This window comes from Sceloporus undulatus, chromosome 9, assembly GCF_019175285.1.
Source record: "Sceloporus undulatus isolate JIND9_A2432 ecotype Alabama chromosome 9, SceUnd_v1.1, whole genome shotgun sequence".
In the NCBI taxonomy this organism is placed as follows: domain Eukaryota; kingdom Metazoa; phylum Chordata; class Lepidosauria; order Squamata; family Phrynosomatidae; genus Sceloporus; species Sceloporus undulatus.
Genome location: NC_056530.1, coordinates 3,377,999 through 3,395,057, shown reverse-complemented (window position 1 = coordinate 3,395,057; position 17,059 = coordinate 3,377,999). Strand labels below are relative to the sequence as shown.

General features: G+C 41.8%; 1 protein-coding gene across 1 annotated transcript in view; it reads left to right on the top strand.

Moving 5' to 3' along the window:
• Nucleotides 1–17,059, top strand: part of MAP3K6 (mitogen-activated protein kinase kinase kinase 6) — a 66,821-nt gene that overhangs the window by 48,782 nt on the left and 980 nt on the right. The window contains exons 19-28 of the mRNA XM_042440367.1: nt 3,690–3,847; nt 4,764–4,941; nt 5,050–5,209; nt 6,852–7,023; nt 9,774–9,947; nt 11,957–12,062; nt 13,715–13,970; nt 14,559–14,668; nt 15,963–16,063; nt 16,847–16,923. Of these exons, the coding sequence (XP_042296301.1) occupies nt 3,690–3,847; nt 4,764–4,941; nt 5,050–5,209; nt 6,852–7,023; nt 9,774–9,947; nt 11,957–12,062; nt 13,715–13,970; nt 14,559–14,668; nt 15,963–16,063; nt 16,847–16,923 (1,492 nt within the window). The remainder of the gene's footprint in view (nt 1–3,689; nt 3,848–4,763; nt 4,942–5,049; nt 5,210–6,851; nt 7,024–9,773; nt 9,948–11,956; nt 12,063–13,714; nt 13,971–14,558; nt 14,669–15,962; nt 16,064–16,846; nt 16,924–17,059) is intronic.

The following is a 17,059-nucleotide window of genomic DNA, read 5'->3' as shown; positions in this document are numbered from 1 at the left end:
AATGGCAAGAAATTTGGGATATAAATGATAAAGATGTGACAAAAAGGTTGTTATGGGACACCATGAAAGCAGTCACAAGAGGGATATGTATGTATAAAAGAAACATATAATCTTAAGAAAAAACAAGAAGAAAGAAAGAGGAAATTAGAAAAAGATGTAGAAGTATTGGAAAATAGATATATAGTTAATAGAGCTAAACAGATATATGTAGAATTAAGGGCAAAAAGGGAAGAATTGGATAAGATGGAAATAAATGAAGTACAAGAAAATTTGATCTATTTAAGAAGAGATTTTTTTGAATATAGTAATAGAAATTCAAAAATGTTGGCCAGGTCCACACAGAAGAAGAAAATGGAAAGTATGATAAATACAGTTAGAGATAAATCTGGTAAAATATGTAGATTGATGAAAGAAAAATTTAAAAATTTTGAAGAATTTTATAAGAAATTATATAAGGCAGGAGAAAATCATTTGGATAAAATAGAGAAATATGTGGAAGACAATTGGGGGCAAAAATTAGAGAAAGAAGATAAAGAGTTACTGGAGCAACCCATTGAGAAGGCAGAGATAGTGGAGGTAATAAAGAAATTGAAAAATGGAAAAGCTGAAAAAAACTTCCGGTTAGGCATGGCGCTGGTTGGAGCGAATTCTCAATCGTGCTGAAAGAGGTTCGCTCGCTTGGTGTGGAAAGGGGCTGCTTTGAAATCACCAAAGTAGCCCAAATTGCCTCCTTGGGAGAGGAGACTCAGACAGGGTTCCATTAAGGTCCAGATACCGCTTCGGGACGTCTCCAGAGTAACATCAAAGAGGGAGTCCGGTAAGAAGCGAGGGGATCGTGGAACTATGTGCGTCCACACTCAAGCCGCCATCCGTGGCTCACAGACACTGCCAACTATTTAGGGATCTTCAATCTACATCAATCTTGAAACCTCTTATTTTGTTGCAACTGACCTTTCATTTAGTATCATTTCTTGGCTATTGAGGACTTTAACTATGTTACTATTTTTGGACTGGGAACTCAAGGAGAGACATTCTTTTCAATAAAGTCAAAAGAATTGGGAATAGAGATTGAAAAGGAAGGAAGAAAGTGGAGGATGGAAGAAAATCTAAAAAAAAAAGAGCACTAAGTGATGGAATAATGAACAGGGAGAAGATATCATGGCACCAGTCATTAGTAATCTTAATACCAAAGGTAGATAAAGATTTAATGGACCCAGGGTCATTTAGACCCATATCATTAATAAATCAAGATGCAAAGATTTTATCAGCAATAATAGCAAATAGATTGAATAAATGTATGTATAAATATATAGGAAAGGATCAATGTGGATTTGTGAAAGGAAGACAAATGTCCAGTTTAATAGGAAGAGTGTTGAATAAAATACATGTAATAGGGGAGAAAAAATGGAAAGTATGATAAATATAGTTAGAGATAAATCTGGTAAATTTTTGGCATTAGACATATTTAAAGCATTTGATTGTGTGGAATGGCCAACATTAAAAATTAATTATGAAAAGATTTGGAACGGGGGATAGAATAAAAGGATTAATAGACCAGTTATATTTTGATAATTCAGTAAAAGCAATGGTAAACGATGGGATAACAAGCGAAATAAGAGTGACAAGAGGTACAAGACAAGGGTGTCCACTATCACCAATATTATTTGCAATGGTTATAGAGTTGTTAGCGACTGTAATAGTTTAGAAGGAATGATAATAGTTTAGAAAGAATAGGACTTTAAAAAAACATAAAATTAGTTTATTTGCCGATGATACACTATTAACTATTAAAAATTTATTGGATAGATTGGGAAAAATAAAAGAACATTTAAAGATATTTGGAGAAATGACAGGTTTACAGACTAATTGGAATAAATCAGAAATGATATTTAATTGTACAAAAAAGAGGAATCTGAGTTTCTAAAAGTTTAGAGATAAGATTAAGAAGTAATATAAAATATTTAGGAATAAATATGACGAAAGATTTAAAGGAAATGGAAGATAAGAATTTGGTAGTACTAAGCAAAGAAGTGGAGAAAAAATTGGCAGAATATAAAAAAATCCAATTATCCTGGTTTGGAAGAATAGCATTAATTAAGATGAAAATATTACCAAAATTATTATTTTTTTATTCAGAATGATACCATTAAAAGTGTTGGAAACCAAACTGAATAAATGGCAACAGCTAATAAATATATTTTCTAATGGAGGGAAAAGAACAAGATTAAATAAACAATTTTGATATACAACACAAAGAGAGGGAGGGTTAGGCCTTCCCAATATAAGAGGATATTATGAGGCTAATCAATTGAGATATGTGATAGAAGGTATGTTGAGTGGGATAGATTTAGAATGATTAGAAGTAAATACAGAGGAAGTAGATATGAGAATATTTAAGAACGTTACTAAGAAATAAATAAAAATTATTGGAAACCCACTTATGAAAAATATAATAGAAATATGGTGTAAACAAAAAAAGAGTTAATGAATGAAGATCCAATAATAATGGAAAAGAAATTTCCAAAGAACTTGAGAGGATTGTTAGATAAGGAGTTAAAGGAAAGGAAAATAGACAGAATAGAAGATTGGAAAGATGTAAGAATAGAGAAAAGAAATATAAAAGAAAAATTTATGGGAATAAAAATTTCATGGTTTCACTATATGCAAATAGAACAATGGATTAAAAATTGGAGGAAAAGGAATGTAGAAAAGAAAAAGTATACACAATTTGAACAAATAGTTCAGAAAGGAAGAGAAATGGAAGAAAATGAGAACATAAAAGGAATTAATAGTAAAATTTACAAAATGTTGATGGAGAATAAAGGAGGAAAAATAAAAGGAAATATTTTAAAGGGATTATGGGAAGAAGAATTAGGATGTAAAATAAAAGATAAGGAATTAGATAGAATTTGGGACCAAAGGCACTTGAAAAATTTATCAGTTCGGATAAAAGAAAATTATAATAAGTTGATTTGAAAATGGTACCTGACTCCAGTGAGATTACATAATATTAATAAGAATAACTCAAAAAGTTGTTGGAGAGGCTGTCAAGAAGTAGGGTCTTGTGGTGGCAATCTAAATATGTAGAAAACCTTTGTGAAAAAGCAATATTAGAAATAGAAAATGTTATGAATATAAAAATAGATAGAAGACCGAGTATAGTTTTATTATCATTATATAATTCAGAGGAATGGAAAAAAGAAAAAAAAAGATTTGGTAACAAGTTTGCCAGGCAGCGAGATTAATAATAGCAAGGTGTTGGAAAACAAAAATAGATGTAGAAGTGGAGGATTGGTACAAAGAGGTATGGAGATTAGCCATCAATGATAAATGGACTTGTAAACTGAAAGTAAAAAAAGGACTATGGAAAAGAAATGACTTTGAGGGGATTTGGAAAGAATTTGTTGAGAAAGTACTCAGAAAAGAAGATGGAAGACTACCTCCAGAAGATGAACTGAAATTTTGGATGGAATATAAGGATGGAAATGGCTCCGGGGAAGGGGGGCACTGAGGGGTATATAAAATAATGTGTTAAAATGTTATAGAATGTAATAGAATATAGGGAGATATTTGTTTATGGAAATACTATAAAAATATTTTTTTAAAAAAAGAAACCTTTGCTACCTCATTTCTACCTTGCTAACCAAGCATAGTAAAATTTTGGCTTCTCATTTTTTTTCCTTCCTCAGGCACTCTGCAATACATGGCCCCAGAAGTCATTGATCAGGGACCCCGTGGCTATGGCAAGCCAGCTGACATCTGGTCCTTGGGCTGCACCATCATTGAGATGGCTACAGGCAACCCTCCTTTCTTTGAGTTGGGCAGCCCACAAGCTGCCATGTTCAAGGTGAGCACCTGGTTATCAGCGGGTCACTCATATTTTTGCAAGTGACTGGCAAAGCAGGTCAACCAGTGCTCCTCTTTTGTCTGCTTTCTTACTTATAAGGATCATTCGGATAAGGAATGTCTTGATGGTAAGAGCGGTTTGACAATGGAACCAATACCTACAAAGGTGATGGGGTCTCTTTCCCTGCACATCTTCAAGAAGAAGCCGGATAGCTATCTGCTGGGGATGCTGTAGTTGGAGTTCCTGCATGAAGTGGGGAGTTGAATTTGATGGCCTAGAGGGCTCCTTCCAGCTCTGAGTCTAAGCAGATCCACAGCATGGGGAAATTACTTTTTTGGACTACATTTCCCAGAACCTCCCCCCAAAATCCCCAGCCAGCATGGGGATGACATGGCAGGGTGATTCTGGGAACTGTACTTTAAAAAGTAGCTTTTCCAAGCTCCTACTGGCTTGTGGAGCAGAGGGGGATTATAGACCTTAGGTGACTGGATCTCAGAGCATGAATGAGAATGAAATAAGGGCATAATTTAGCAACTTCCCTCATTCAGCCAGAACATGAAAATCTGTACTTCCAGCCACAGGGTTTGTTGGCAGTGATGAGTCAGCACTGTCTAGTGGTTAGAGTAGAAGTGAGGGAGATTGAACTGCACACATAACCAAGAATCCCATACAGTGACCTTAATTCAGTCAGCCACACTGCTCCTCAATCCTAACCAGCTTCCCCAGATATGTTGCTTTCCAGATGGTTTAAACGTCAGCTCCCATCAGCCTGGCTTCACTGGATCTGACCCACCACCGTGAACCAACCAAAAGAAAACAACTAGACAAACCTGTAGTTGTCCCAGTATGGCTGGGCAGCAAGACTATTTATTGGTGGGGGTTTGTGTATCACTGTCACCCATGTCTCTTTTCTCAGGTAGGCATGTTCAAAATCCACCCTGAGGTGCCCAGTTCCATGTCTGATGAAGCCAAAGCCTTTATTCTGAGTTGTTTTGAAGCTGATCCAGACAAGCGGGCAACTGCTGCTGCCTTGCTTCAAGAACCCTTTCTGAAGTTACCCAATAGGAAGAAAGCTAGGAGCCCAGTAATGATAGGTAAGGTAGGGAGTCCTTCTATAAGCCAGGTTGGGATTCCTGATTATTTGGAAGGTAGCTCTGCCTTTTCATTGCTTCCAAACCTGACTCACTCTCTCCTTTGCACAGATGAATTGTCAGCTTCAAATGCACCTGAAAGATCTTCTGCAGATGATGCTGGTGAGTCCAGGAGCCGTTCCTCATCCTTGCAGTCCTTGAAGGCACAGACAGAGAACATCCTCCTTACTCGGAGCTCTAGTGAGGTGGCCCAAAGAACCAGCTACCTAAGGTAATATGGAGTTTTCTGTAAGCCACACATTACTGAGCTTTGGAATATAGACTTCTTAGTAACTTATTGTAACTTAATAAGTTGATCAGCAGATTTTTTATAGAAAACAACATAAGAGTCATGTGGGACCATTAAGACTAACACAGATTTATCACAGCATAAGCTTTTGTGGCTAACAGCCCACTTCCTTAGACACAGAAAACAGGATCTCAGGCTGCTCCACGCTGCAGAAATAATCCAGTTTGACACCGCTTTAACTGCCATGGCTGAGTGCTATGAAACTGGGATTTATAGTTTTGAGCAATATTTAGCCTTCTCTGTTGCCAAAGTGGCCAAGAAAAGGGGAAAGAGGGAAAGAGAAAGAAGAAAAGAAAGAGAGAGCGAGAGAGAGAGCAGAAGGAAGGAAGAAAGGAAGGAAGAAGGAAGGAAGGAAGGAAGGAAGGAAGGAAGGAACTTAGTTGGCTGTTCGGTCCAGAAAATCAACCCCAAAACATCAGTCAATTTTCCTGTTTCAACTTACTACTAATTCTACTCTAGTTTTCCCAAGGTAGGTAATACAATGCAGATCTTTGTGGGAGAAAGAAGAGTATGACCACCACCTGGTGGCATCTGTTGTTTCTGCTACCATTAATTTAAGTACTGTACTCTATAATATAGAAACTCTATAATACCAAGAGAGGGACCTCCAATTTTCTTTTTGCAGCTTTTAAAAAGGCAGGATATAATTTCTAGTTATTAGAGGCTGAGTCTCTCGGATATTCCAAAATATTCCAAAATCGTCCCCATGAATGGCTCCGTGTACGTAATAATAATAATAATTTGTTTTATTTATATACCGCTATTCCAAAGATCATAGCGGTGAACAGCAAGTAAGCTAATTAGCAAGTAAACTAATTTGCCCCAAACTTTGTTTTGTGTACAGAATTGTTAAAAAAAATAATGTATATAAAATTAGCTTCAAGCTATGTATATAAGGTGTATATGAAACATAAATAAATTTCCTGTTTAGACTTGGGTCCTATCTGCAAGAAATCTCATTATGTATGTTCAAATATTCCAAAATGCAAGAAATTCCAAAGTCCAAAACACTTCTGTTTCCAAGTATTTCAGATAAGGGAGACTCAACCTGAAGAGCAAAAGCAAGTACATTTCTATACCGCTTACCAGTGTACTTAAGCACTCTTTAAGTACCCCAACAAGCTGGGTACTCATTTTAGCGACCTTGGAAAGGTGCCAGGCTGATTCAACCCTGGAACCCTTGGCTGGTATCGAACTCACAACCTTGCCACACTGAGTGCAATTTAACCATTGCATCACCAGAGCTATCTGCAACTTGATTGTTTATAGCCATGGACCATCACAATATACAGACATACAAATATATAATATTTATATTCATTAAACAGCACGCATAATTACCTGGGGAAATTATAATTTACAAAAATTTTAATGAAATTTATAGTAAATTTGTTGTAGAATTTACAATATTTTTTTCTCCTAGTATAAAAAAGCACACCAATTTCTTCCCCCACCCTGATATTAATACACAGATTATAATACGTTGAAGGATCTTCAATTGTGGCCAATGTCTGTAGAGTGCCATGAGACCAAATCCCCACTTCTACTCAATATGTCTACCCAGGGTTCCCGAGGAACTGGGCAATTTTGACCTCAGCCTTTCCTCCTCCTCCCACGAGGAGAGTGGCTGTTTGTTCTTGCTGAAGAAGGACAGCGAGCGGAGAGTCACGCTCTACAAAGTCCTGACAGAGGAACTGCCCAGTATTGCAGCTGCAATACACAAGGCTCAGGAGGAGGTAAGTTCTGCTCAGGCTTTGTAGAACCACAGGGTTACCAGCCTCTTTCCTTTCCCAGATTTGGCATTTGCTGGACCTGAAATAAAACACTTTTTTTTCTCAAGAATACTTGCAGGGGATGTTTTGTTGGGAGCACAATGTCCCCAGTGTTCGTAGCATTTGCTGCTTTGAACATTGGCGCAGGGCCAGCTGTACCATTTGACACAATGAGGCAACTCCCTCAGGTGGCAGATGCTGGGGGACATCATGATGCCCATGCAAGCTTGCAAAGTTGGCATGACGTATTTTCTGTATTTTGGTTGGCCAACGAAGGTATCACTCCTTTTGTGGAATTTGGAATTTGTTGTATTTTGCTCTGTCTAAAATTGCTACCCTTGAATGTGACCCCAGCTGTTATCTCTGAGCTGCCCAGCCACACAGTGTGTGCCGCACTGCCCTCTTTGTGCCTTCACTTGTGGTAGAGGATAGTGTATTGTCATCAGTAGTGAAACTGAGAGTCCAGTTCAGTTCTTTACTTGGAATTTGGTATGGAGGGGCACCATCTTGCACTTTATCTCAGGAAGCAAAATGTCCTGGGCCAGCCATGCCTTGCAAGGTAACTTGAATTTCTAGAGGTGAGAGGATCAAGTTGTAGGTAGGAACGTGGACGAGTTTCTTTCTGTGTCAGTAGCCCAGTCCTTTTTATGTTAGCAACTTCATTTGTTTTCAAAGAGATCTTGCATCACTTTTGAGACTGAAAGATGGAAGTTGGTAACATGAACTTTTATAGACTTGAGCCAGCATGTTATAGTGGTTTCAATGGAGAACTAAACTTCTGGAGAACAGGTTTGCCATGGCCATGGAAACCCACTGGATGACCTTGACCAAGTCACACACTCTCAGAGGCCTTTCAGACTACCTTTTACCCCCGATCAGAAGCCGGATTAACCACCAAGTTCATACTGGCCCCGATCCTTCCACAAGCAAAAATGAGGCTTTCACACCTGTTCAGAGGCAAATGCCCCTTGGTGCGGTTCTTTTGAAGGTGGAGTAAAAGCTTTATCTTTAAAAAAAAAAAATGGGTCCGGCGAATATGAACTTGTCCCCGATCATGATTGGGGCAATTTCAGGGGAGGGATTTAGGTCAAAGGGAGGGCAGAGAACGAAACATTCCTTCCCTTCATGGGGCGAGGGAGGAAGAGGAAGGAGCCAAGGGAAAGAAGGGTGCTATGCAGGGCAGAATCAGAAGGAGGATGAGGAGAAGGAAGGAGCAGGATGAAGGGTCAAGTTCAGGGTAGGTCAGAGGGAGGGCACAGAACGGAGCAAGCCTCCCTCTCGCACCAGGCATTTTTTCTCTCTCTTTTTATTTTTTATTTTGACAGACTATGCGCATGCTTTTTGCTACAGGGTGATGCATATAGATAGAAAGTGTGTCTGCTTATGCTACTTTCCCTTTCATTTGCTTGCTCCCAGCATACACTTTGCAAAAGGCTTTTTTTCTAAATTATTTTTGATATGTGAATGCTACAATGTGAAAGTTACAAATGTTCCCCTTTCAATTTGGCAAACTGATACAGAATGCTTTTGCTACTGTATGTGTCTGTAAAAAATCTGGGGTGGCTGAGGGAAAGCAAAGGATGCAAAGATGGCATTCCAAGGTGAGGAATTTTGTTGTTGTTGTTGTTGTTGTTGTTGTATGTGTATGTGAGTCATTCGGGTTGGCAAAGCAAGAAGATGCAGAGATGGCATTTGGGGTGAGGAATTTATTATTATTATTATTATTGTATGTGCATGAGGCATTCTGGGGTCGCAAGGAGGGAGGATGCAGAGATGGCATTAGATTGCATTTTGGGGTTGAAAACGGAGGCAGAAGAAGCTCCATAATCTGTAGTGACCCAAATACAAACAACACATACACACACACCTGGAGGTTTTTAAATTTGACAAAATATGCGCATACTGCCGTCTGTTTTTTTAAAATAAAAAAAAGAAGGAGGAAAGCACACATTCACTTGCCCAATTGCTGTAGGAAACGTCACCTTGACAAAAGTGGAACTGAATTTGATTGACAGCACAGGAGCCTTCATTTTAAACCAGTACCACAAATGTGAACTTTCCGCAAAGAGCTGCAATGGAATTCAGGGGTAAATTACCCCGAATAAGGTAAATGAAAGTGGGCACTTGCTTTCAGACAGATTCGGGAGGGGGAGATCCAGACCTGCCCAGTTCCATCCAACGTAAATGAACGAGTGGGAATGGGGCCTCAGCCTCAGAGGAAGGCAGTGGTAAGCACTCTGAAGACATGTTGCTAAGGAAACCCCATGACAGAGTCACTTGGGTACAGATTCACTAAGGTCACCATAAGTCAGAAATGAAGTCAGAAATGACATGAAGGCACACAACAGTAATAACAACTTGCTGTATATTAGCTGCTTCCAAGTTCTAGGAAATACAAAATGAAAACAAAACAATCTATTCCCATCTATTTGTGATTATTTTTATTTTTTCTTTATGCCATTCTTTTCACAAGGAATGAAATAAGAGCCAAACAGGTTGCATTTGGCCAAGAGTTCTTCTTTGGTTATGAAAAAGCCCTCTCCTTAACCAATGTGAAGATATCCCTTTCCTCTACACTCATTGCTGTTGGGGAAGGACCAGTCTGCATAGTAGATTGGGCTATAGGTACTTTTCCAAGCCTTGCATTTGTTTAGGTTTGTTCCTGGTTGTATAATCTCCTCCTGACTTGGCCTTCTTCTTCCTCTTCCCTCCAGAGCCCCCTCTCATTGGAGCACATCTCACAGCTGGTATCCTGCCTCAAGAGCTACATTCGCTCACCCAGCCGCAAACAGCTGGCACAGGACCTGCTCCAACTCCAGGCCAACTTGCAGGTGGATGGGCTGGGCCTTTGTTGGGTCCAAGCGCCACTCTTCACTTTCCAAGACACGGTGAGTATCCTGCAGAAGTATCTCCAGTATCTTTGATATAAAAGTGTTGCAGAAGATTGCTGCAACTCTGGAGTCCTTGTGGACTGGAAGAGTTCTTGCAAAATGCAGTGCAGACTCCATCAGGGCTGATCCTTCAGCTGTCTTAGACAGCAAAGGCTAGGAATGGGGGGATAGCACAAGGTTATGTGGGTTAACATTAAAAGCAGGGAACTTTTGCCTTTGTATACCAAGTTCAAGCAAACTAGAAATGCCAGAGCGCAAGGTCCAAACATAATTTTATTAATACAGTAAAAGGATTCCAATGCTCACACACTCGTACAAGAGCTAACAAAGTGAAGGTATGCTAAATGGGATAGTATTTGGAAAGATGAGATTGGATAGTTCACCAGATCAGAAACCAGCTCCTTCCAAGAGTTTTTGTTTGTTTGTTTTGGTTTTCATATTTTGGAAGCAACCTGACCCCTGAACTCACTGCAGTTGCCTAAACTGCCTTGAATGTTTAAACTTATTTTTGTATCAACACTACACAGTTATAGCAATTTAATACCATTTTAATTGCCATGCTTTCATGCTGTGAAATCTGAGTTTTATAGCTGAGTGATTTAGTTAGGATTCTCTGCTAGGGAAATGTAATTCTTTAATTCAGGGGCATGCACTACTATAGAGAATTCTAGGTATCATCAAACTACAAATCACGGGATTTGTAGGAGGGAACCACGTCAGTTAAAGTGGTATCAAGCTGCTATAGCTATGAATAGGGTTGCCATCCCTGAGGACCTCCAAACCGGGGGAAATGTAGGACAAGGTTTAAAAATGTAGGACCCCCTTTTTTTTAAGGTCCTACATTTTTAAACCTTCTCCAAGGCCTGGCTGGGGCCTGGGAGACACCCCGGCCAGGCCTCGGAGGACTCCGCAATCGCGGAGCCGCTTCAAGGGCCTGGCTGGGGCCTGAAGCCGAAAATGTCCCCCCTGGCCCAGAGGCCTACCTTTGGTCCTCTGCTCTGGCGTTTTTGTTGCTGCTGCGGCTGCTGCTTTTGCTGCTGCTGCGGCTGCTTCGGCGGGGGCTGCCCGCTGCCCTCCTCTGCCCGCCGCCTCAGTCCCTCGCCGGCCCACGTGGTGGGCAGGAAGTAAAGAGAGGAGAGCTCCTCCTCTTTAACCTGGGTGGCCAATGGGGTCAGAGAGCTGGAACAGCCCCGCCCCCTGCCAGTAGTCACAGACTCCTGAAGCAGGGGGCGGGCTGTTCCGCTATTGGCAAGCCTGCCAGCCAATAGGAGGTGCTTCAGAACTGTGCGGGGCACAGGGCCCAGCTTACGGAGCTGAACCGCGGCGGCGGCTAAGGCCATGTCGATGGCGGCAGCAGCAGCGGCGGCCCGAGGAGCAGCCACAGCAGGCCACACAGCAACAGCTGCATCGGTGATGGCGGCAGTAGCGGCTGCAAGAGTGGCCAAAGGCACCGCCACAGCGGCGCAATAACAAAGCCCGGGGGCAGGGGCAAACCCGGGACAAGCCCCAAACCGTAGCGTGACCGTGCAGACGGTCCAAAAGCGGGAAATTCCCGCCCCCCGCCGGGTTATGGCAACCCTAGCTATGAAGAGCATATATAGCCTGGGGGTCCTTTCATACAACACAGTAGATTGTTGGTGTACTACTGCTTCTTAAACTGCAAATCCAAAGATTCCAAGAATGTTGCCATGGCAATTAAAGTGGAATATAATGTATATATAATGAATGGGATCTGAGCCTCTGATTTTTTGTACTGAATGGAATTGTAATGAAAAACCTTCAAGTGTGATATTAATTCACAGATGGACAAAAAGGTATCTCTGGGTGATTTTGAGATAGATTTCTGAGCCTTCCCTATTTAAAAATGCAATGATTACTGGTAAATCTCTCCACTTTCCCATCTTACCTCTGCCCCAATGTCTGCTACTGAAGTGAAGTGGGGAGAGTATAACCAGTGATGGGGTTTTGTTTGGAAGGTCTGAATCTGTCCTGTCCCACCTCTGCAGGTAAAGCAAGCACTAAGGAAGCTTCAAATCAAACCTCACTGGGTGTTTGCTCTGGATAACCTTATGGGGCAAGCGGTTCAAGCAGCCTTTACCATCCTCTTGACAGGTAGGAGGAATGAGTGAAGGAGAAGGTGCCTCACACTTGGGAAAATAGGACCTAGAGTAGTCTTGGTATAAGACGCTCAGTGCATGGGAAGAGGAAAATGGTTGATGTCCCCAGGCTTACATGGTGTGTGTTTACAAATGCTCTTGAATCTTTCATCAAAAACAAAGAAGAATTACCAACCACATGCTACAACTAGAGAATTCTGTTTCTTAGATTAACACAAACTATTCAAAACCTGGATGTTTTGCAGTGGGCCCTTGGTATCCACAGGGTTTGGTTCCAGGACTCCCCGTGGATACCAACATCCATGGATGTTCCAGTCCCATTAAAGACAATGGCATAGTGAAATTGTGTGTCCCTTATATAAAATAGCAAAATCAAGGTTTGCTTTTTGGAATTTATCTTTTGGGAATATTGTTTTGGTTGAATCTGTGAATAAAGAATCTATGGATATGGATCTGTGTATGGATTTCCATGTTTGGATCACATGTTCCCAAAGGTACATCACCCAATGAGGTACTTAAAGTGGCATGAGACAGATAGGCAGCCACACTGTTAGGAAGGATCTAATTAGGGGAATTTTAATTAGTTCAAATATAGCTGAGAGGTGACCCTAACAACTCCACGAGCCGGAATCGGGTCCCAACAGTGTATACCAGAGGTCGCCAACAAGCCCCAAGAGAAAGAGACGCTGATACCAACCAGGTCCAATTAAAAGGGTAACGTTTATTAAAGCACAGGGAAAACCACACAGCAAAAGGGGAACACACACACACACACACATTCAATGCTACAACAGGGGATGAGTGAGTTGGGGAGATAGGTTTGAGAAAGAGAGGCACCACTAGGGAATACTACCTTAGAAGTCTTCTCCAGGACGTCTGATGAAGCTTGGATGGACAGTGGATCATGTCCGCAGGAGTGGGGGAAGAGGGCCGCAGGAGCTAAGAGCAGAGTTCAAACTGGCGTGAACCAGTTTGCAACCTGGTGATAGCACAAGGAGGGTCCAAAAACCCGGGGTTTTTATAGGTCGAAACGTATCTGGAGGCTATGGCTATTTGCCAGACAAAGGTGTTGATTGCTTGGGCTTTGTTAAGCCAAGAGCAAGTAATGTATTGCACAATGCATTTAGGTCTGGACACAATTCGGAGGGGCATCCGACTTGATTACTAAATTGTTAAGCTGATCACTGGCTCATCAGGTGAGAAGCCAAGTCTATTGTCTTACTTGGGCAAGCAGTGGCAATTCTGGTTTGGCAACTCCCAAACTTCCTATGGAAAATTTCCAATTCCATCTCTTTCTAGAGCTCTGCCTCTGCAAGGTGAGCTGCCTACATGGTCTCCTCGCCTTTAGGTTAATGGCGGGTCCTCTCTGGGGTCAGTCAGGGGTCATAACACAGACCACATATACCCAAAATTTTATTAAAACCAAACATGCTAACAACTCTCTGGGATCTTGGGGAGAAGGTTTTCTAGTTCTCAGGTTCATTTGATAGAGTTGCTGGGGATGCCTACCTCTTGAGTTTTGTTTTGTTTGTTTTTTTCTACAAGGGAAGCATATATCTTTAACTCTGAACTGCAAACGTTTGTCTGTTGATTTATTAGACAGCTCCCTATTTGTCTCTTTTAGTGTGTATTCTCTGACCTTTTCAGAACTGAAGGTGAAGCCACAGCTTTCACAAAGGCCAGGCTGCCTCAAACCCTTGCACAGTTCAGAGGAAGATGCTGAGGACATTTTGACCCAAGAGTCATCATCTTTGCCAACAGAGAACACCCTTAAAGGCAGTGTGGACACGCCAAGTTCTGGAATTGGTACCACTACAAGCAGCTGGTTGGACTCCAAGCATTTGCTGAAGGACCATTTGCCCCTCATGGTCCAGTTTAACCAAATGCAGGCAGAGACAAGGAGGTAAGCCCTTTCTGGCTGTCTCCTGGGAGACTGGAGTGCAAAGAGGGACAACAGAGTAGCAGAGCCAGGATTCCTGGTTGCACCCCACCTCTTGTTTGAAGGGAAGGAAAGTAAATTTTCTGCTACGACAAAGGTGCAGGGTTTCTTCTTTGGAGGTTTTTAAACAGAGGCTGGTTGGGTGTACTTTGTGTATTTCTGCATGGCAGAAGGTTGGACTGGATGGCTGTTGGTTTCTCTTCCAATTCTATGATTCTATGACACCTTTTTAACAGGAGAATCATAGGCCTAGGAAGCTTCATTCTTCTGTTTTTGAAAAAATCCCCTGAAAAATTGGGAACATGACCTTTGCCCATGAGGAGAGGAAACTACATGATTCCCATATTTAAAACTCTATTCCAAGTGGGCACTTTAGATGTTCTTAGGCTCCAGTTCCCATCATCCCTATCCACTAACCATATTGGCTGGGGTTGATTGGTGGTGGAATCCATTAGCATGAGGTCTCCATCCCTATACCATCCACTGTATGCCACTGGTGCCTATGTACGCTTTGCAAAATAATTCACTCCGCGTCTTTTTCTCCTCTGCCAGGCTGCAGTGGAAACTGATGGAGAAGGAGCGTGAATGCCAGCAACTCCTGCAAGAAGCACTGCAAGCTATGGAACAGGATGCCTCCACTCTCAGAAGTCCAAAGCCAACAGGTGAGGTCACCAGGAGGGGGAGCTGGAGTTACCACCTATGAGCCTGCTATGTAGTGATTAAATTTATGGTGCTTACACACATAAATGGACTGAAACGCTGCACCCAGTGAAACCAAATCCTGCATGAAGAAAAGCTGAGTTGTAAAAGTTACTTCAGGTGTGATACATGATAGAAGACAAAGAGAAGATTTCTGATCCACACTCATATGTAAACCCTCTCTAATCTCAGCAGTGGCTGAGATCCTACATCAGGGGAGGGTGACTGCAGCAGGGCAGGGGGCTGCATTCAGACATGTGGGACTACTTGGGGACTGCACTTTTAAAAAATAAAATAAAATAATCTGAGTATTATTTTTTCAGGAAGGGGGGCAGGTGCATCTGAAGGGATTGACAAGATTTCTGTTGGGGGTGCACAAAGATCTGTTGTACAAAATTATTTAAAAGAAGTGGGCAAAGGATTGGTGAAGGATTGGGCAAAGAGGATATAAAAAGTAGGGATCTCTTGAAGGGGATTGAGCAAAGAGGACTTAAAGCAGAGATATGTTGAAGGGGATTGAGCAAAGAGAATTTTAAAAACAGGGATTCAAGCAAAAGGGGGATAGAAGTGGGAGCCATTTGGAAAAAACAGCAAGATTGCTGCTAGGGACTAAGAGAGGATGGACAGTGAAGTTAAGCAGGAACTACAGTGAGGGTGTGGAAGAAGATGGTGGGAAAGTGTGGGAGTGCCTTCATTGCCTTAGTAAGCTGAGGATTGTTTACACCAAGGTGTGGGAAGCAAGATAGCTGTCATGCTCCAGATGCATTTCCATAGCCATTTGCTGACTGGGGAAGACACAGGATCAGGCATCAAAAGGTCTCAGCTGCAATTTTACAGCCAGGAGCAAAATGAAGTGGTTGTTCCAGTTTTTCAGTGCATCACTGAGGATCCGGGAAAACACCTTCCTTTCTCTGCCTGGTAACCACCCACTCCCCAATGAGTACTGGCTGTGGAAATATCCCTGGGACTTGATATCTGTCAGTAGATAAGATTGGATATTGCACAAGGAGCTGTTAGATGCCTCCTTGCACAATATTCAAAAACTGTTACACACATACATGTCACCAACAGAATTCCAACCGTTGTGTATTGTTTCTTCAGGCTCTATTTTTCCCAATAATGGATAGAGGTTTGACTATGCTCCATAACCAATAACCTTATGAAGAAAGAAATTGTGGGAAGATCACAATGAGCATTCCAGTAAAAATTAGTCCCTTGTGCAACTTTGAACTCCTTTCTTTCCCCCTACTTCCTCAGACATCTCTACTTTTTCCTGGGAGAGGGAAATAGAAGATGTAGATCCTGATCTCGCTGAGTGGTTAGAAAAACAAGGAGTGGACAAAACTACAATTGCAGAGGTAGGTTACTCATTGAAGGGAAGGTTCAGGAACATCAGCTCCTGCCATAAGTGCTTAGTTAAATGGGATGGGCAGGGAGTGAAAGAATCCTACCGCAGGCTGGTTCAGCTGCTGTGCTTTAAGCCAGGAACAGGGAGAGTGTGGCCATTCAGATGTTGTTGTCTGACCACACCACATATCATTCTCCAACATTGGAGAATGGCCATGACAGCATGACCTGGGGTCTAGGTTTATGGGCAAGAGGTACATAAAACTGACCAGGCAGAGCCACAGGCTGGCTTCCTGTTCAGTATTTAGATCTTAATCTGGACTTGCAGTCTCTTAATTTTTGGGATTCACATAAATGTAAGAATGAAAGGAGACAAAGTCCCACCTGCTGTGCAATGGTCCAAAAACTTTGATTCCTTAAAAAGCACATGGGACTTTGTATCCTTTCATTCTCCCACTGTGAATATGCACTTTTCAGTTTTTTTGTTCTGATTCACATAAATGACCAAACATGACCCCCCAAAACCTACCTCTTAAGCAAGGCAGCACCCCATCCAAAGAGTTTCCAAGCTGCTGCAGATTGGGGTGTTAAGGAATGACTTCTGATGACACAATGTAGTCTGCGAGCCATGGAGCTCGCCTGGTTGAAGAAAATTGTTCTAGCCCCAAACATAGGCTTTTCAAGCTTACTTGCATGTCTATTCAGTTTTGGATGTTCCTTTTCCCCTCAGGTGGGAGACACCACCTTGTAGGGCCCTCTTCTGCCAGAAATAACTAACTACTTCTTTTCCCCAGCTCTCGTGCCATGGCTTTACCCTGCCAATCCTGTTGAACTGTGCTACAGTTGATGACCTCCGGTACACCTGCATCAGGTAGAGCTTAGGTGGGATGCAAATGGTGGGATCCACTTATTGCTTATATTCAAACTCTTCTACAATAAGAGGAGACACCCCCCTCCCGACTTCATTACTGCATCCTTCATTCCTGATCCATTCCCTCCCTTTTCAG